Source organism: Symphodus melops, assembly GCF_947650265.1.
Source record: "Symphodus melops genome assembly, chromosome: 23".
NCBI lineage: Eukaryota > Metazoa > Chordata > Actinopteri > Labriformes > Labridae > Symphodus > Symphodus melops.
The window spans coordinates 2673676-2689983 of NC_136713.1; the positions used below are offsets into that span (position 1 = coordinate 2673676).

The window sequence follows — 16308 nt, forward strand, 5'->3', positions numbered from 1 at the left end:
TATCTCCCTTGTGTTCACCCTCTGTCGGCGTGCTGCCCTTAAAACTGTACACTCTGTGGAAAAGAATTTCCCCTCGGGGACAATAAATAAAAAAGTCAAAAAGTCAAAGGTACTTTTAAGAATAGACTTCAAACTTTTCTTTTTGATAAATCTTATAGTTAGGACCAGCTCAGTTATGCTGCTATAGGCCTAGACTACCGGGGGAACTGGCACTAGGATCTCTTATCTCTCTCTCCCTCTTTCTCTCCCAGCTTTCTTATCCACCCCTTAGGAGGGGAGGGGGGACAGCGGGTGTGTATTGTAACCAATGTCTTGTGTCCTGCCTGTCTGTATACTGCTACTGGATGCCTTGAATTTCACTCGGGATCAATAAAGTATCTATCTATCTATCTATCTATCTATCTATCTATCTATCTATCTATCTATCTATCTATCTATCTATCTATCTATCTATCTATCTATCTATCTATCTATCTATCTATCTATCTATCTATCTATCCATCTATCCATCTATCCATCCATCTATCTTATCGTACTACTGCTTGTCATCTTTATATTCTAACCTCTCCTTTTTCTGGGAGTTCCTGAGCTCTCTTAGGTTCCTTGGGACTGTTGGTGAGGATGGCCTCACACACACACACACACACACTCCTGAACGCACTCTCTCACACACACACACACACTCCTGAACGCACTCTCTCTCACACACACACACACACTCCTGAACACACTCACACACACACACACACATACACACTCACTGTTTTTTAATATGCTTATAATCTCAATGGAAGGGGAAATTAGGGAAACCTCAATGTCCTTTTGAGAAAAAATAACGTATTGAATTAAACAAAAAGGTGACTGTTTGGGCTCCTTTAAGAAACTATAGTCAGTCAATAAATTGATACCAATAAAAGCAAATTCTGCCTCTTGATACTTTACATAGTGCTGGTCTAAAGTGAACTCTTCATTACACAAGTAGCAGAGACCCAAACTCAGTTAACCAATGAGGAAGCACTTAATGACAGAGTAAAGGCGTCCAATGGACAGGCAGAAAGCACAAGGAGAACCAGCGTCATTGGTGAACAGCCAACAGCTCAACTGGAAAGACATTGAGTTAGAGAGAGAGGCAGAAAGAGTAATACACATAACAGAGAGGTCAGGTATACCTCTGTCTAAATCTTTCTATATAACGTATTGCAGACCTAAAGTTACACTAGCATAACAGATTCAAAAGCAGTGGGCAATTTTTTTTTTTCCCCTTTCCCTTTAAACTGTATGTGCCAAACAGTCCCACACGAGGAAGATGACTCACCTAACAGTAAACACAAGTTGCACAAGTAGGAAAACAAGCCGTTTCTTCACAAGGTCCACAGTTGCAGAACTCAGAATACACACACAAGTTATCTGGTTCATTTCACCCGATGAATGCTGAGATTGTGATGAAAACACTTTTTGATCCAGCCGGTTCACTCTAAGTAAGGAGGGAGTGTGTCCATCAACATGTGTGTAACTGGCAGAACTGTTTTTTTTTTTTTAAATTGAGGGGTTAACTACGATTATCTCTGAATCAGAATCGGGTTGTATTGCCAATTACATTTACGCACACAAGGAATTTGTGTGTATTGGTGCAAAAGCAATCTAGCTATAACATGCAGTAAATTGTTTGATATAGCATGTCCTGGCACTAGAAACTAACCTAAAAATGAATTGATTTTTAAATTAATCACAGCTTTTAAAAAATAGATATATTGTCATTCTCATTTCATTTTTCAGGTATGGAGCTTGCCATGCGGCCACATAAGTTCTGTGTCCGAACTAACTCCATCCAAACAATCGTAGCCTGAGCAGAGCTTTTGAGCACCAATGTTTGTAGCTCAAGGACTTTAGCACATTGAGGTCAGTCGTGTTGGTCAGTACCCCATGAACACACACGCTGTCCCTCCCACTGGGCAGAGAGCTTTTTCTCAGCAGTGAAGTCGGACACTATTCAGTGGAAGTTTGGTCATGTCTGGACTGCAGGGTGTTCGACTGCTGCTCCTGTGGGCCAGCGCCTGCCTCACGCTGCCCAGCCTGGCCTGGGGAGCTGTGGTCATCTCTGGGGGCCATGAAGCTCAGCAGGTAATTTCACCAACCGTTTTATGCAAATATCTTCATTTAAAACTACAATGTAATGTAAGTGTTGACTAAACCTGGTGACACCAGTCATTTTTTAATCATGTGTGCGTCACAAAGTGTGTTTTCAACTTTATTTCTACTCTTGTTTAACTCTTCTGAACATCTCCTCTTCATGTGGCTGTTTGTCTTAACACGCTGTATTTGTATTTCAGGAGTCAGAAGGAGCTACTAGATCTCTAAAGGTATCTGTAGTAAAAACATACATACAGTCAGTTCTGTCATAAGGTTAAAGATATTGTCTGCATCTCCCAGTTTGTTTAGAATTAAACAAACTGGGCAGTCATTGATGAATTTGAGAACTGAACATCAACACTGAAACAACATTTGAACCATAAAAGAAGTTACATGTTTTAAGTAGTTTTTGCAGCCTTTAATTTTGATTTCTTATAATCTGACAATCAAAATGTCTCCCTTTGCATTGTCTGTCTGCTTGTTTTGTTTTTACAGAAAAGAAGTACAAATGATGATATGGTAAGAAAACACATTTAAAATAAATGAAATATCGAGTTCAGCTGAATACGTCTTCATTGTAAGGGCAAAGTAAATGTAGTGAAGCAGCTGGAACAGATACACGCCCGATAAAACATAAAAGGCTTTTAAAGGTGCATTATGGAGTTTTGGTAGAGAAATGGGAAAGTTGGAGAAACGTAGAGATTCTGTGGTTTATGTTCAAATCTCTCTACACAAACTGTCCTCAGAGCAAAGTTTGGTCCCTGGTTTAAAGATCAAATGCTACGTGAGAAGTTATTGTGAAAATATAGCGCTACATTTTTTCAGTTCTCACACTTCCAAACCTCGCTACCAAATCTACATAATAGTGCACCTTTAAGCTGAACAACGTTGTATCGCTGTTTACAGCTACCAAACAAGAAGACTGTGCTAGTTAAGTTCTATTAAAATGTAGATGTTTCAGAAAACATCCAAGGCTAACAAATGGGGTAAATGTGACACTTTTAATGCTTAAAGAAATATTCTTCTTTTTGGTGCTTTATTATACAGAGACCGCTCAGATTTCTTCACCAGTTGGCTTCATTTTGGTGTTTAACTTTGTGCTGATTTGTTGATCTTCAAGACTTTAATATTAATGTCCTTCCCTTGATGGCCACTTGATCTTTATATAATGTTCCCCTTCTTACAAAGCATAATCGTATCCCATTCCCAAATAAACCAAGGCTATGTAGAATAAACGACTAAGTGAGTGCGCCCTGCAGCTATAGCAAACTCCTCTGATTTTACTGCAGAAAGTTGAAAACATTTAAGAAGTTGATAATTCAGCATGTGTATTGTTCATCTGCAAGTACGCTATGCAAACATTTTTGCACATTTCTTAATCCATGACATCCGTGCAACAAACGTCCTTGCCTATCAGTGCCCTGAAGAAATGAAAATATGTAGACGCTTGAGCAAAACAATTTGAATTGTTACTTAACAGACAACAGAAACGTCCACTGTGTCCATTTAAGGTGTTTAAAGCACATGATAGAGGTTTTAGGATTAAATATTGTGATACTCTGAGAGTCAAATATCTGTCTGTGCCAGATATAAGATACCACCTTGGAAAAATATTCCTCATTTCCTTTGGATATTACCCAGAAGATCTCAAAGAAAACAGAACGCGTGCCGAGGGAATCAAGGCAGGAAGGAATTGCGTCACCCTGACTGAATTCAAATAAAATGCCCTCAGCTCAGGCACACATGATTATTGTGTTGGTCACACATAGATCTTGGATAAATGAAGAATAGACTCCCAGTGAAAGGATAATGGATGTTTGCTTTATAGTGAACAGACTGACAAACACACGTATGTGTTTCTACATGCTGCAGGCTGATTCACAAAAACATTCCCTGGGTAGAACCAGTGACTAAATTGTCTTATAGTCATGTTTTTTGAGCTCCTAATGTGTTCTTATTTAGTACTATATCCACCTGCAATTATCAAGTCAGTTTAGAAATGACACAAAAACGGCAAATACTTTTGTTGCCTCTCTCTCTGCGTCAGGTGGAGGTGTACAGCGTGACGGTGGACTGCACTGTGACGTCTCGTTTCGCTCACACCGTCATGACCTCGAAGGCTCTGAACAAAGCAAACACTTCCAAGGAAATCTTTTTTGAAGTGCAGCTACCCAAGACGGCCTTCATCAGCAACTTCAGCATGTCAGTTGGTTACGTGAACACTTTCACCATATACCCAGTGTTTGCTGGCACCACGTTCACGCTGTCATCGATTCTCTTGTGCTTTAAAGCTCACTTCAACTTTATGTTCTCTGTCTTTCACAGGGAAATTGAAGGTCAGGTGTACGTCGGGGAAGTGAAGGAGAAAGAGAAAGCCAAGAAGCAGTATGAAAAGGCTGTTTCCTCTGGACAAACCGCTGGGCTGGTCAAGTGAGTCTGTTAGGATAAAATATATTTATGAAGCAAACACAGCAAGAAATACAAAACCTAAGTGGATCTCCACTTTGATTTTTGCACTCCCTTGATCTCAGTTGTTTAGTGTCAGATGGTTACTAGTCTGCATTATTGGTCAGTGCGATTTCTCTCTGTTTCATTGTAGAGCTTCTGGGAGAAAGATGGAGAAATTTTCAGTGTCTGTCAACATCGCCGCAGGAAGTAATGTCACTTTTATTCTGACTTACGAGGAGCTACTTCAGAGAAAGCTGGGCCAGTATGAGATTCTGACTCAAGTTAAACCCAAACAGCGGGTCCAGGAGTTTAAGGTGAATCTGTTCTGCTGTGGCCTCCTGGTGATTGTGTTCTTTGAGGTCTTTTAAATGACATAATTACAATTGGTTTCTCTGTCTGTCTGTGTCTTTTTGCCTATGTGGATGACAGATTGTGACCAACATCTATGAGCCACAGGGCATTTCTTTCGTTGATGCCCATGCTACTTTCCTTACTAATGATTTGCTCCCCCTGGTGGAGAAAACTGTGACGGACAAAAAGGTACACAGTCCCTGGAGGTAGTTGTCTCATTCTTTGCCTGCAGTTCCTGGATCAGACTCCCACCCTTTTTACATTCAATACATTATTGATCTAAAGATTTGAGTCGAGCTGACTGTATGCGTCTTTTTTTTATCAGGCACGCATCGTGTTCTCACCGACCATAGAGCAGCAGAGGAGTTGTGCTGATTGTGATGGAACCTTCATCGACGGAGATTTTGTCATCAAATATGACGTGAACAGAGTGAGCGGCATTGGGGACATTCAGGTATGCTGTCACTCAAACGACCCCCCCCCCCCCTCCCAAACACACACACACACACACACACACACACAGTTTGACTGAGGATGACACCTCTGTATGGGAGATATAAATCTATGGATTATCTGCAGAACAACATATAGGTCTATAAACTATATGTTTATTACTGCTTTTAATGGTGATTTCCCCTTCAGATTGTTAACGGGTACTTTGTACACTATTTCGCTCCACCCGACCTGCCCAGAGTCCCGAAGAATGTGGTGTTTGTGATTGACAGGAGCGGATCAATGTATGGGAGAAAGATTGAACAGGTGAGAGACGGTTCAGACTACAAGTGGGACTCTAAAACGTTCGTGTCCCCATGCACACATTTTGCTCATGACTTGTGTGCAGACACGAGAGGCGATGCTGGCCATCCTCAAAGACCTCCACGAGGAGGACTATTTTGCCATCGTCCTGTTTGATAGTGATGTCGTGCCCTGGAGAGAAACACTTTCCAAAGCATCGGCAGAAAATGTGAATGAAGCTTTGGTATTCGTCAAGGAAATAAGAGACAGAGGATGTAATGATCTTATGGACACACTTTTTTATCATACATAATGTACTCACTCTCAAAATAAGAAGAAAAAAAAACAACCTTTTCTTATGTGTTTACCATCTAGCAACCAATTTTAATGATGCATTGTTGGACAGTGTGAAAATGCTTAAAAGAGACAGACAAGAGCAAAGGACGCCAGAGAGGAGCATCGATATGATTATTGCACTGACTGATGGAATGCCAGATGGGGGTGAGTGTGCACTTACTGTGAGGTACATTGAGTTTATGTGAGTGCATGTTTGATTGACATAAAAATAACTATATGATTTGTTTATAAAATATTTTTCATTTCGAAGGCCCTGATAGGATCTTGAACAATGTGAGCCCCGATGTGGTTGGAAACATATCTCTGTTCTGTCTCGGGTTTGGAAATGATGTGGATTACTCCTTCCTGGATTCGTTGAGCAAACAAAACAAGGGATCGGCACGCAGAATTTACGAGGGATCAGATGCAACGCTTCAACTTCAGGTGGAAAGGCTTTGAACCCATTTACGAGATGATAATTAAAACTACTTCCCAGTTTTCCACATTTATACAACGCCTACTTTTTGATGACATTCAACTATAAACTCATAATGTACAAACATGGGTAATGCATTGTGTGTCTGGATTTGTCTCAGGGTTTTTATGAGGAGGTTTCCAGCCCTCTTCTCTTGGACGTTGACCTGCGTTATCCTGGCAATTCAGTGGACTTTCTCACCACTAACCACTTTAACCAGCTGTTTAATGGCTCAGAGATCGTGGTGGCTGGACAACTAGTGGACAACGACCTTGAAAACTTCCTAATGGAAGTGGTTGGCCAGGGGGTGAGCACAAGGAAACAGTTTCGAGACAGTAGTGAGGTCATAGATTAGGTTTGTTTATTATTCTCTTCTCCTCTTTGTCCCTCCTGCTTAGTTTGAAGAAGAATTCAAGGTGCAGGGACCGGCTGGTGCAGTAGACTGGGGCGTGACGTACCCTGATGAGGAATACATCTTTGGAGATTTTACAGAGCGTCTTTGGGCCTACCTAACCATCCAGCAGCTACTGGAGAAAAGGTGAGTTTGAGTTATTTCACTCGAGCTGAAACGTGAAACTTTTTATCTTGGAAATCTGATTGTTCTCATTTAAAACCTTCATCAATGATGCATCCATATATTATCTGAGAGCCAAGAGAGCCAATCCACATATACTATTTGTACTTACAGTAAGAGTGGTACCGCTGACGAGAAAGAGAATGCCACGGCAAAGGCCCTGGACATGTCCCTGAGGTATGGCTTTGTAACCTCTCTTACTTCCATGGTGGTCACTAAGCCTGAAACTGAGGACGGAACAGAAAGGCCGCTCATTGCTGATAAACTGACTGAGGGTGAGAGATTCAGCCATTAGACCGACATGGGAAACTAAACCTAACACGATAGTGGCTACCTGAGGGTGGTGCTGAAGTTACTTTAAATGTTTGTTTTGTGTCCACCTGTTTATTTTGACAGAGCAAAGACAAGAGGCAGAAAGACAGGGTAATACAGGTTTTTTTTTTAACATAAGCATAAAAAGGTTTCTGCGATTAAGAGCATTAAATGCTTTAATTCTAACTCGTCATAATTATATGTTTCAGCTCGATATTATGCTCCTCCATCATACTGGAATAGTTACCAGTCAACACCCTCCTATTTTGGTAAGTAATATTTTGCTTAGCTCGCTTGATGGTTCTAGGAACTAATGTCTCACTCTACTAGTCAGTTGTTTTGTCAGTCCATCTAAACGACAAAGACATTGTTCAGACATTCATGATCCTTAGATGATGAATCATACTCACTTCAGCATTACCCTGACTTCACAGGCGCACAGAGCTGCTTGCATTGCTGTACACTTAGTTTTATCGTCATAGTCAAAATGTTGTTTTGCAAAGACGACATATAAAACAAAGCCATTACTCGTTTTGTCTGTCACTTCTATTTTACTCTGTTGTCACCTGCAGTGGACGGGGATCCTCATTTCATGATCGAGCTCCCAGACAGAAACGACGCACTGTGCTTCAACATCAACGACAAACCAGGAAGCATATTCAACCTGGTCAGAGACCTTAAACAAGGTCAGCCATGAGTCCTTTTTTTTAAGGCTACATGGACTAACTTTGCACCAAGGTTTTGTACATTTAACGTCATGTGCCTGAAAATGAAATCCGACTGTCAAACAGTGAGTGACGGAATCCCCTGTTGTTTCCTCAGGTATTTTGGTCAATGGTGAGATCATAGGAGACAAAATGATTCCCCCTGATGGTAAAATAAACACCTACTTCTGGCGTTTTGGCATCGTCCACGAGACTCTGGGGGTGAGGCTGATTGTGAGCACTCAGGACATCTCGGTCTTTCAGGGTGGCCAACTGGTCAAGCTGCACTGGTCTGATTCAGCTTCACTCAAAGGATCCAAGTTAGTGGCAGCATGTCCCATGGTTACCTCATTCAATAAGAAAAAACTATTCCTCTACATGAGTAAAAAATCCAGTTGAGAATAAATGCTTACCATCTTGTTCCCCTCGCTTGTATATCCTCCAGTATGGATATTCTCTTGATCAAGGATCGCAGCCTCACCGTCACTCTGAAAGACTCCGTCAAGTTTGTCATCCTGCTTCACAAAGTGTGGGAGAAGCACCCGTACCACCGGAACTACCTGGGTTTCTACACCCTGGACACCCACCTTATGTCATCTTCTGTTCACGGCCTGCTAGGTACGACTTGTTTGGTTATAGAGAATTACATTATCATCACTGATTATAGGATATTGTTCGCTGTAGCATTTCTTCTTGGGTTTCTGAAGAACCTGTGAAACCTCCACAATGTTACTACACTGTTAAAGCTCTAGACAATGGCCTGCCTGGTTAACACATCAGCTCAAGGTTTATTTGATATTTTTTGGACTGCAGGAAGTTGGCAGAACAAAGTCAGTTTATTGTAAACGGGTTCAGACATTTATAATGGCTCATGTCCCTCTGGAAACTTCTGGTCATGTTAAAGAGTGCAGGTCATCTGTGAAAAGCGCCTTAGGTTTAATTACTACCCTGCACCTCTAGCAGCTTCATTGCTTGCACAAAGATAATGCCAGTGCTGCCACTCGCAGGTATAATCAGCATCATCTTGTCAGGCCAGTAGATCAAGGATGGCAACTCCACTTGGGGTTCTGACAGAGAGAATCTCAGTATTTCATATTGGTATGCATTTATTGTGATGGTTTATATAGATGCAGCCCACCTTTTAAAGCAATTATAAAAGTGTGTCTTAAAGAGCACCAGAGTGGAAGAGCAAGGAACATACATCTTGTATAAATTTGCCGTGCAGCTAACTTAACCAGGCCTTTATCAAAACCTTCAAGAAACATAAAGAAGAAGAACAGATGACAAAGCAATGGCTGCCTGCAAAAGCCAAGGAGCCCATTCAACACATATTATAATGCCCATTATACAACACAAATAAACAAGATCAGCTTTAGTCTGAATAGCTTCTTCATACACACACTCTGTAGGGTCTTTACATGTTTTATTTATCATTAGAGAACATTTAGGGATTGAATAAATGTACTTCTGAAAGATATTTACCTGTAATGATTGGTCATCCTCCAGGTCAGTTTTACCATGGGATCAATTATGAGGTGTCAGACCTGCGTCCAGGTGAAGTCCCAGAGAAACCAGATGCCACCATGTTTGTGAAAGGACGGGAGCTCAATGTGACCAGGTACATGCAAAAATGACTCGTCAGCATGTAACACGTGTTTTGATTTGATAGGCTGTTGATTTTTGTGACGTGCACTTGAAATATCTGTCAGTGTACATGAAACATGTGTGTGTCCACAGAGGCTGGCAGAGAGACTTCAGGAGGGATGTGAAGAAAGGAGAAAATGTCCCCTGCTGGTTTGTTCACAATAATGGAACTGGCCTCATCGATGGAGAAGCATCAGACTACATTGTTACAGGCCTTTTTAAAACTGTTTAAGAACAGATTATAAATCAATGTCGGCCACATAAATCATTTAAATCAAACCCTTTAAATCAATATTCATATGTGCCTGTATTTACACTATAAATGCTGGTATCATGAACCCATCAAACAAACGCAACACTGTATGGATGACTTCACTCTCTCTTTCAGTGTTACTGCTGGAGTTCCAAAACTAGAAAGCAATAACACATCCCGAAATACGGAGATGTGTCGGAGCAACCTCAGCAATCACTTGTATTCAAATAAATGGGAAAGCTCAGTATGGAATCCAGCTGTGCAGAACAAGATGCATTGTTCATGTTTGATTCAGGTCTTCTCCCTGTTTGATCTTGAAAACAAATAACAGTTTGTTGAATTCAGTGTTTGATTATGTGAGGAGGTCATCTGATGTCTGATCCAAACTCTGATGTTCATCACGTTTATTGATTGTAAGTCCACTGTAGTGCTGCTACTACAAATGATACCAAATCAAAGTTAGGAGTGGTGACACACTGTATTACTGGTCACAGTATAAATGAAATGTTCAAACTGATTCAGGTTTAAGTGAAAAATACACTTAATACATTAACGTTGACTTAATTAATGGTTTCAATTTCTAGATGATGTCATCAACCTCATTCATCTCAGCTTCAGGAGAACTGATGGCTACTTTCATGGAAGGGAAAATCCATCCTTGAATCATGCACTACACACACATACACACACACTCCTGAACACACTGACACACACACATACACACACACACACACACTCACACACTCAAACACATACACACACACACTCCTGAACACACTTACACACACACATACACGCACACACACACACTCAAACACATACACACACACACACACACACACTCCTGAACACACTCACACTCACACACATAAACACACACCCACACTCACACACACACTCACATAGACACACACACACACTCACACTCCTGAACACACTCACACACACACACACACTCACACATTCACAGTCACACTCTCACACACACACATACACACTCCTGAACACACTCACACAGACACACACACACACACACACACACACACACACACACACACACACACACACACACACACACACACACACACACACACACACACACACACACACACACACACACACACACACACACACACACACACACACACACACACACACACACACACACACACACACACACTCACACTCACACTCACACTCACTCTTTTTGATAAATCTTATAGTTAGGGCTGGCTTAGGACCAGCTCATAGTTATGCTGCTATAGGCCTAGACTACCGGGGGAACTGGCACCAGGATCTCTTATCTCTCTCTCCCTCTTTCTCTCCCAGCTTTCATATCTTATTACTGCTTGTCTCTATCTTTATATTCTAACCTCTCCTTTTTTTCTGGGAGCTCCTGAGCTTTCTTAGGTTCCTTGGGACTCTTGGTGAGGATGGCCTGCCCAAACAACCTTATGTCCTTATAGAGATGAAGCTGAAGGATCCAGCACAGGTGGGACACAGACAGGTGAGGAGACAGAGGGTGGAGGAGGTAAGGAGCAGACAGGTGAGGAGACACAGAGTGGAGGAGGTAAGGAGCAGACAGGTGAGGAGACACAGAGTGGAGGAGGAAAGGAACAGACAGGTGAGGAGACACAGGGTGGAGGAGGTGAGGAGATACAGGGTGGAGGAGGTAAGGAGCAGACAGGTGAGGAGACACAGGGTGGAGGAGGTAAGGAGCAGACAGGTAAGGAGAAACAGGGTGGAGGAGGTAAGGAGCAGACAGGTGAGGAGACACAGGGTGGAGGAGGTAAGGAACACACAGGTGAGGAGACACAGAGTGGAGAAGGTAAGGAGAAGACAGGTGAGGAGACACAGGGTGGAGGAGGTAAGGAGCAGACAGGTGAGGAGACACAGGGTGGAGGAGGTAAGGAGCAGACAGGTGAGGAGACACAGGGTGGAGGAGTTAAGGAGAAGACAGGTGAGGAGACACAGAGTGGAGGAGGTAAGGAGAAGACAGGTGAGGAGACAGAGTGGAGGAGGTAAGGAACAGACAGTTGAGGAGACACAGGTGAGGAGGCACAGAGTGGAGGAGGTAAGGAGAAGACAGGTGAGGAGACACAGAGTGGAGGAGGTAAGGAACAGACAGTTGAGGAGACACAGGTGAGGAGGCACAGAGTGGAGGAGGTAAGGAGAAGACAGGTGAGGAGACACAGGGTGGAGGAGGTAAGGAACAGACAGTTGAGGAGACACAGGTGAGGAGGCACAGAGTGGAGGAGGTAAGGAGAAGACAGGTGAGGAGACACAGAGTGGAGGAGGTAAGGAACAGACAGTTGAGGAGACACAGGTGAGGAGGCACAGAGTGGAGGAGGTAAGGAGAAGACAGGTGAGGAGACACAGGGTGGAGGAGGTAAGGAACAGACAGGTGAGGAGATGGAGGTAGAGAATGGGCCTAGTGTTGATGCAGAGCAACAGGCAGCAGGCAAAGTGAGGAGCTGCACTGAGACTGCAGAGGAGGAGATGAAGGAAGAAGAGTCTTCTATGCGTACTCGCTCCAAAAGGAAATTAAAGAATGGTGACAGTATTTTGCAAGAAGGAACAAAAAGAATAGCAAAAAAAGCAAAAGGAAAAACAATAAAAACATCAAAAGAACCTGATCCAAGTTCAGAGGTCAGTGCTGATGAGGACTCTCTTGTTACTGACAGTGAAACACATGAAAATAGATTCTCACAGAGACAGAAAAACAAACAAGAATACAGTGCAGGAAAAATCAAACTGTTTCTACAAACAGCAAAGAATAGGTGGAGGGTTAAAGTAGAAAACTACTTCTCAGACAAAAGACTCTTTTATGAGGCAGCCAGAGATCTCGTTAGAGATAAAGGCAGAGGAACCTTCACTGATCAGGAGACACATAGACTAAGAAAGCTGTTGCCTAAACTGAGAAAACAACTGTTTATGAAAGCTGCTGCTCCTGTTGCTGCTGCTGCTTCTCCTGCTGCTGCTGCTGTTGCTCCTGCTGCTGCTGCTACTGCTACTACTGCTGTTACTGCTGCTACTACTGCTTCTCCTGCTCCTGCTGCTCCTGCTGCTGTTGCTGCTGCTGCTACTACTGCTTCTCCTGCTCCTGCTACTGCTCCTGCTGCTGCTTCTGCTGCTGCTGCTGCTGCTGCTACTACTGCTTCTCCTGCTTCTGCTGCTGCTGCTGCTGCTGCTGTTACTACTGCTTCTCCTGCTCCTGCTGCTGCTGTTGCTGCTGCTACTACTGCTTCTCCTGCTCCTGCTGCTGCTGTTGCTGCTGCTACTACTGCTTCTCCTGCTCCTGCTGCTGCTGCTACTACTGCTTCTCCTGCTCCTGCTGCTGCTGCTGCTGTTACTACTGCTTCTCCTGCTCCTGCTACTGCTGCTGCTGCTGCTGCTGTTACTACTGCTTCTCCTGCTCCTGCTACTGCTGCTGCTGCTGCTGCTGCTACTACTGCTTCTCCTGCTTCTCCTGCTCCTGCTGCTGCTGTTGCTGCTGCTACTACTGCTTCTCCTGCTCCTGCTGCTGCTGCTGCTGCTGCTGCTGTTACTACTGCTTCTCCTGCTCCTGCTACTGCTGCTGCTGCTGCTGCTGTTACTACTGCTTCTCCTGCTCCTGCTACTGCTGCTGCTGCTGCTGCTGTTACTACTGCTGCTCCTGCTGCTGTTGCTACTGCTGATACTGCTGCTGCTGGTGATGATGAAGAAGAAAAAGAAGTTGTTGATGACGACGAAGATTATTATGATATTGATGATGATGATGAAACCACAGAATTCTAGTGTATCTGTCAAAAAGTCTTCAAACGTCCCCTGCCTTCATGTCCTTAAATGAAGAGCTGGAGAGTGTGGTCTGCTGCAGTGAGTTCTACTGCAGCGTCTGGGTCCTTTTCTTCCGGCTCATCTTCTGTGCTCTCTGCTTGGACAAACTGTGTAGGAGTGACTATGTTGTCCACACTGTCTCTTGCCTGCTGTGTTGCTGGATCACCTGCACCAGAGGCAGCTTGTCCCTGCCTAGATCCGTATGGGTTAACACTGAGATCTGGGAAACAGAGCAGCTGGACAGAGTGAACAGAGTCAGCTGATCTTCAGTCAGCAGTGTTTCTCAGACCCACACATCACACAGAGACACTGAAGAACCAGAGCAGAACCCAAAGCCAGGATAGAGAGGTTCAGTGAATGTGGTGTTGAAGGTGTGGAGGTGGATCAGTGTGTCAGAGGAGACTCTGTAGAAGGACAGAGAGCCAGCAGGACAGTCCACATACACTGCTACTCTGTGAGAGACAGACCAGGAGGAGGAGGAGGAGGAGGAGATGTCTGTATCTCTGTCATTGTGTCTGACACAGTAACCTTCATCCGAGCAGCTCAGACTCCAGGACTGATCATTAGATCCAAACACACGTTCATTAAAGTCTCCTCTCCTTCTGATTCCTCTGTAACTCACTGATACAGAGACCACTCCTCTCCACTCGACCTCCCAGTAACAGCGACCAGTCAGACCAGTCCTACACAGCAGCTGATTGAAGTCAAATCTGTCTGGATGATCAGGATATGACTGAAGCTCCTCCACACATGTCACCTTCCTGTTGTTGTCAGACAGTTTCAGTCTTCTGTTCACTGTGTTTGTGTCCAGTTCCAGCTCACAGGCATCTGATGGAGAGAAGGAGACACAACACAGCTGCAGGTTATCATCTGTTCATTCATCAACAACTTTACTGAGAGTCCATCAAACAGTTCATATTCAGCACTGAATGATGTTTGACACCACTGAAATGTAATCATCCACTTCTAATCAACTTCACATGGAGTTACCATGCTGTAATCAAATCCTCATTTTACACTCAATAACTCTCCATTTAAAAAGTCCTCTTCTGTTTTTAAATCCACTAAACTGTCAGATTACAGACATGATGTGTAAATGAACAAGCCCCTGTTACTTGATTGTTTTCAATCAGCTTTATTTGACTCTGTTTTCTAACATCACATCCATATGAGTGTAAAAATACTATGTACTATACAAACTTTATTCAGTGTGTTTGATGGGACTCATTTGAATGGAATGAGCTTATTTGACTTTCATTTGGAGCTGCCAGTCATTTGAGCCTTTGTAAGTCTAAATGTTTGTAATGATTGAGGAAATATCTCTAAAATCAAAGTTTGTTTCTGTTGAAATGTTGTCTCTTTATTGAAGGTGTGTGATCATAATCATGTCTCATCACACAGCTGGAAACTTCTGCTTCCTGCTGTTGGTGTGCTCGAGCGACTCACAGAGCAGCATTTAGTCTGATTTAGTATTCATCATGTTTTTTTTACACCTGTTCTTCATATTGAAGCTTGTTTGAAGTTCTCTGTGTAAAAGCAGAAGAGTAAACTTCACTACACAGATGAAGCAGACTTTGTGTTTGTCCTCTTTCTTTACTTTGACTGTTAACCCTTTGACTAGCAGACTACTAGACGTGGTTCTCCGTGGATCGCCACCTTGCCATGGTGGAAAACCTTGCGTGTTGGAATGAACCTGAGAGCAATGCCGTCTGGAGCTCCAGCTCCTGGTCGGGTCCCCCATGGCGGTAAGGTCGAAGGGGAGGATCCAGACAAAGTGCGATCCAAAGAAAGAAGACCTCAACGGCATACCAGGCGGAGGATGGCAGCTTCTTCAGCCCCACAACGTCTGACAGGCGGATGAAAGGCTGCAACAGGGACGTGTCTCCAGTTGTCCTGGACTTCATGCCACTGGATCCTGACCCATCCCTGCCAAGGACCGTTCCATGGCTGTCTGTGCACCAGTCTTCACACCTTCAACCAAACCACGCACAAGCGTCCACTGAAGAGAATCCACCCTAGCATCCTGGGTTAAGTCCTCTGGCCATCAGTAAATGGTGACGGGGGTAAAGATTGTGAGATCCAGTCCTGACCTGGCACAGTAGGCGGTGGGTGCAAGATCTGTCGCTGGGGTCTTGGACCGAGACACGAGAGGCCTTCAGCAGCTGCACCCATGACTGAGCAGCCCTCTTTAGGATCCACTCTGCTCACCCCCCAGGGGGAAGGGGCTAGAAGAGGTACCCTAAAAACAGTCTGTCCTTACCCGCTCCAGCAACGGACCTTTCTTCCTTTCATCAACCGAGGACAAACGGTTACAAGTGAGGCTTAGCTAGGTCTGGGCAGTTAGATATAGAGAGTGTGTTTAATAACTGAGTTATTATTGTGAAACTGTGATAATATTTGCTTGGTATTTTACCACTGCGTCTTAGGTTTTATGAGAGTAAAACCTCTTTTGTTTTCTTTATTTGTGCTGCTACGTCCCGTGTGTTTCTCTGTGAACTCTCGCGTCATAACCGGGTAATAGACTCATTAT

The 16308-nt window shown here is 43.6% G+C and overlaps 2 protein-coding genes across 3 annotated transcripts; one reads left to right on the forward strand and one right to left on the reverse strand.

Annotated features, from left to right (window-relative positions):
- The first annotated feature begins 1992 nt into the window (after positions 1-1992).
- On the forward strand, positions 1993-10526 carry LOC306818667 (inter-alpha-trypsin inhibitor heavy chain H3-like). Of its 2 annotated transcripts, none has more exons than XM_079336351.1 (22): positions 1993-2121; positions 2331-2360; positions 2626-2649; positions 4178-4332; positions 4456-4560; positions 4730-4892; positions 5008-5118; positions 5255-5383; positions 5572-5688; positions 5771-5939; positions 6040-6165; positions 6272-6444; positions 6597-6782; positions 6874-7013; positions 7164-7324; positions 7446-7472; positions 7571-7630; positions 7934-8047; positions 8184-8385; positions 8511-8683; positions 9572-9683; positions 9803-10526. In XM_079336351.1, the coding sequence occupies exons 1-22, from the start codon at positions 2008-2010 to the stop codon at positions 9939-9941; spliced, it is 2730 nt and encodes a 909-aa protein (XP_079192477.1). In that variant the 5' UTR covers positions 1993-2007; the 3' UTR covers positions 9942-10526. The 2 variants fall into 2 exon arrangements, with proteins under 2 accessions (XP_079192477.1, XP_079192478.1); XM_079336352.1 differs by having other exon boundaries at positions 7170-7324.
- A 3531-nt stretch (positions 10527-14057) lies between these two features.
- LOC306818801 (stonustoxin subunit alpha-like) lies at positions 14058-15682 on the reverse strand (the record flags this gene model as incomplete). The annotated part of the gene is made up of 2 exons (XM_079336520.1): positions 14058-14648; positions 15472-15682. 2 exons carry the CDS (start codon positions 15680-15682, stop codon positions 14062-14064), a joined length of 798 nt encoding a protein of 265 aa, XP_079192646.1. The 3' UTR covers positions 14058-14061.
- Between the last annotated feature and the right edge of the window lie 626 nt (positions 15683-16308).

What these genes read in the sequence shown, in the direction of transcription:
- LOC306818667 (XM_079336351.1), top strand. Translation starts at nt 2,008, where the DNA reads ATGTCTGGACTGCAGGGTGTTCGACTGCTGCTCCTGTGGGCCAGCGCC. An exon ending in GGGGCCATGAAGCTCAGCAG is followed by an intron (nt 2,122 to 2,330) that starts GTAATTTCACCA and finishes TTTGTATTTCAG; the next exon opens with GAGTCAGAAGGAGCTACTAG. An exon ending in ACAAGAGGCAGAAAGACAGG is followed by an intron (nt 7,473 to 7,570) that starts GTAATACAGGTT and finishes TATATGTTTCAG; the next exon opens with CTCGATATTATGCTCCTCCA.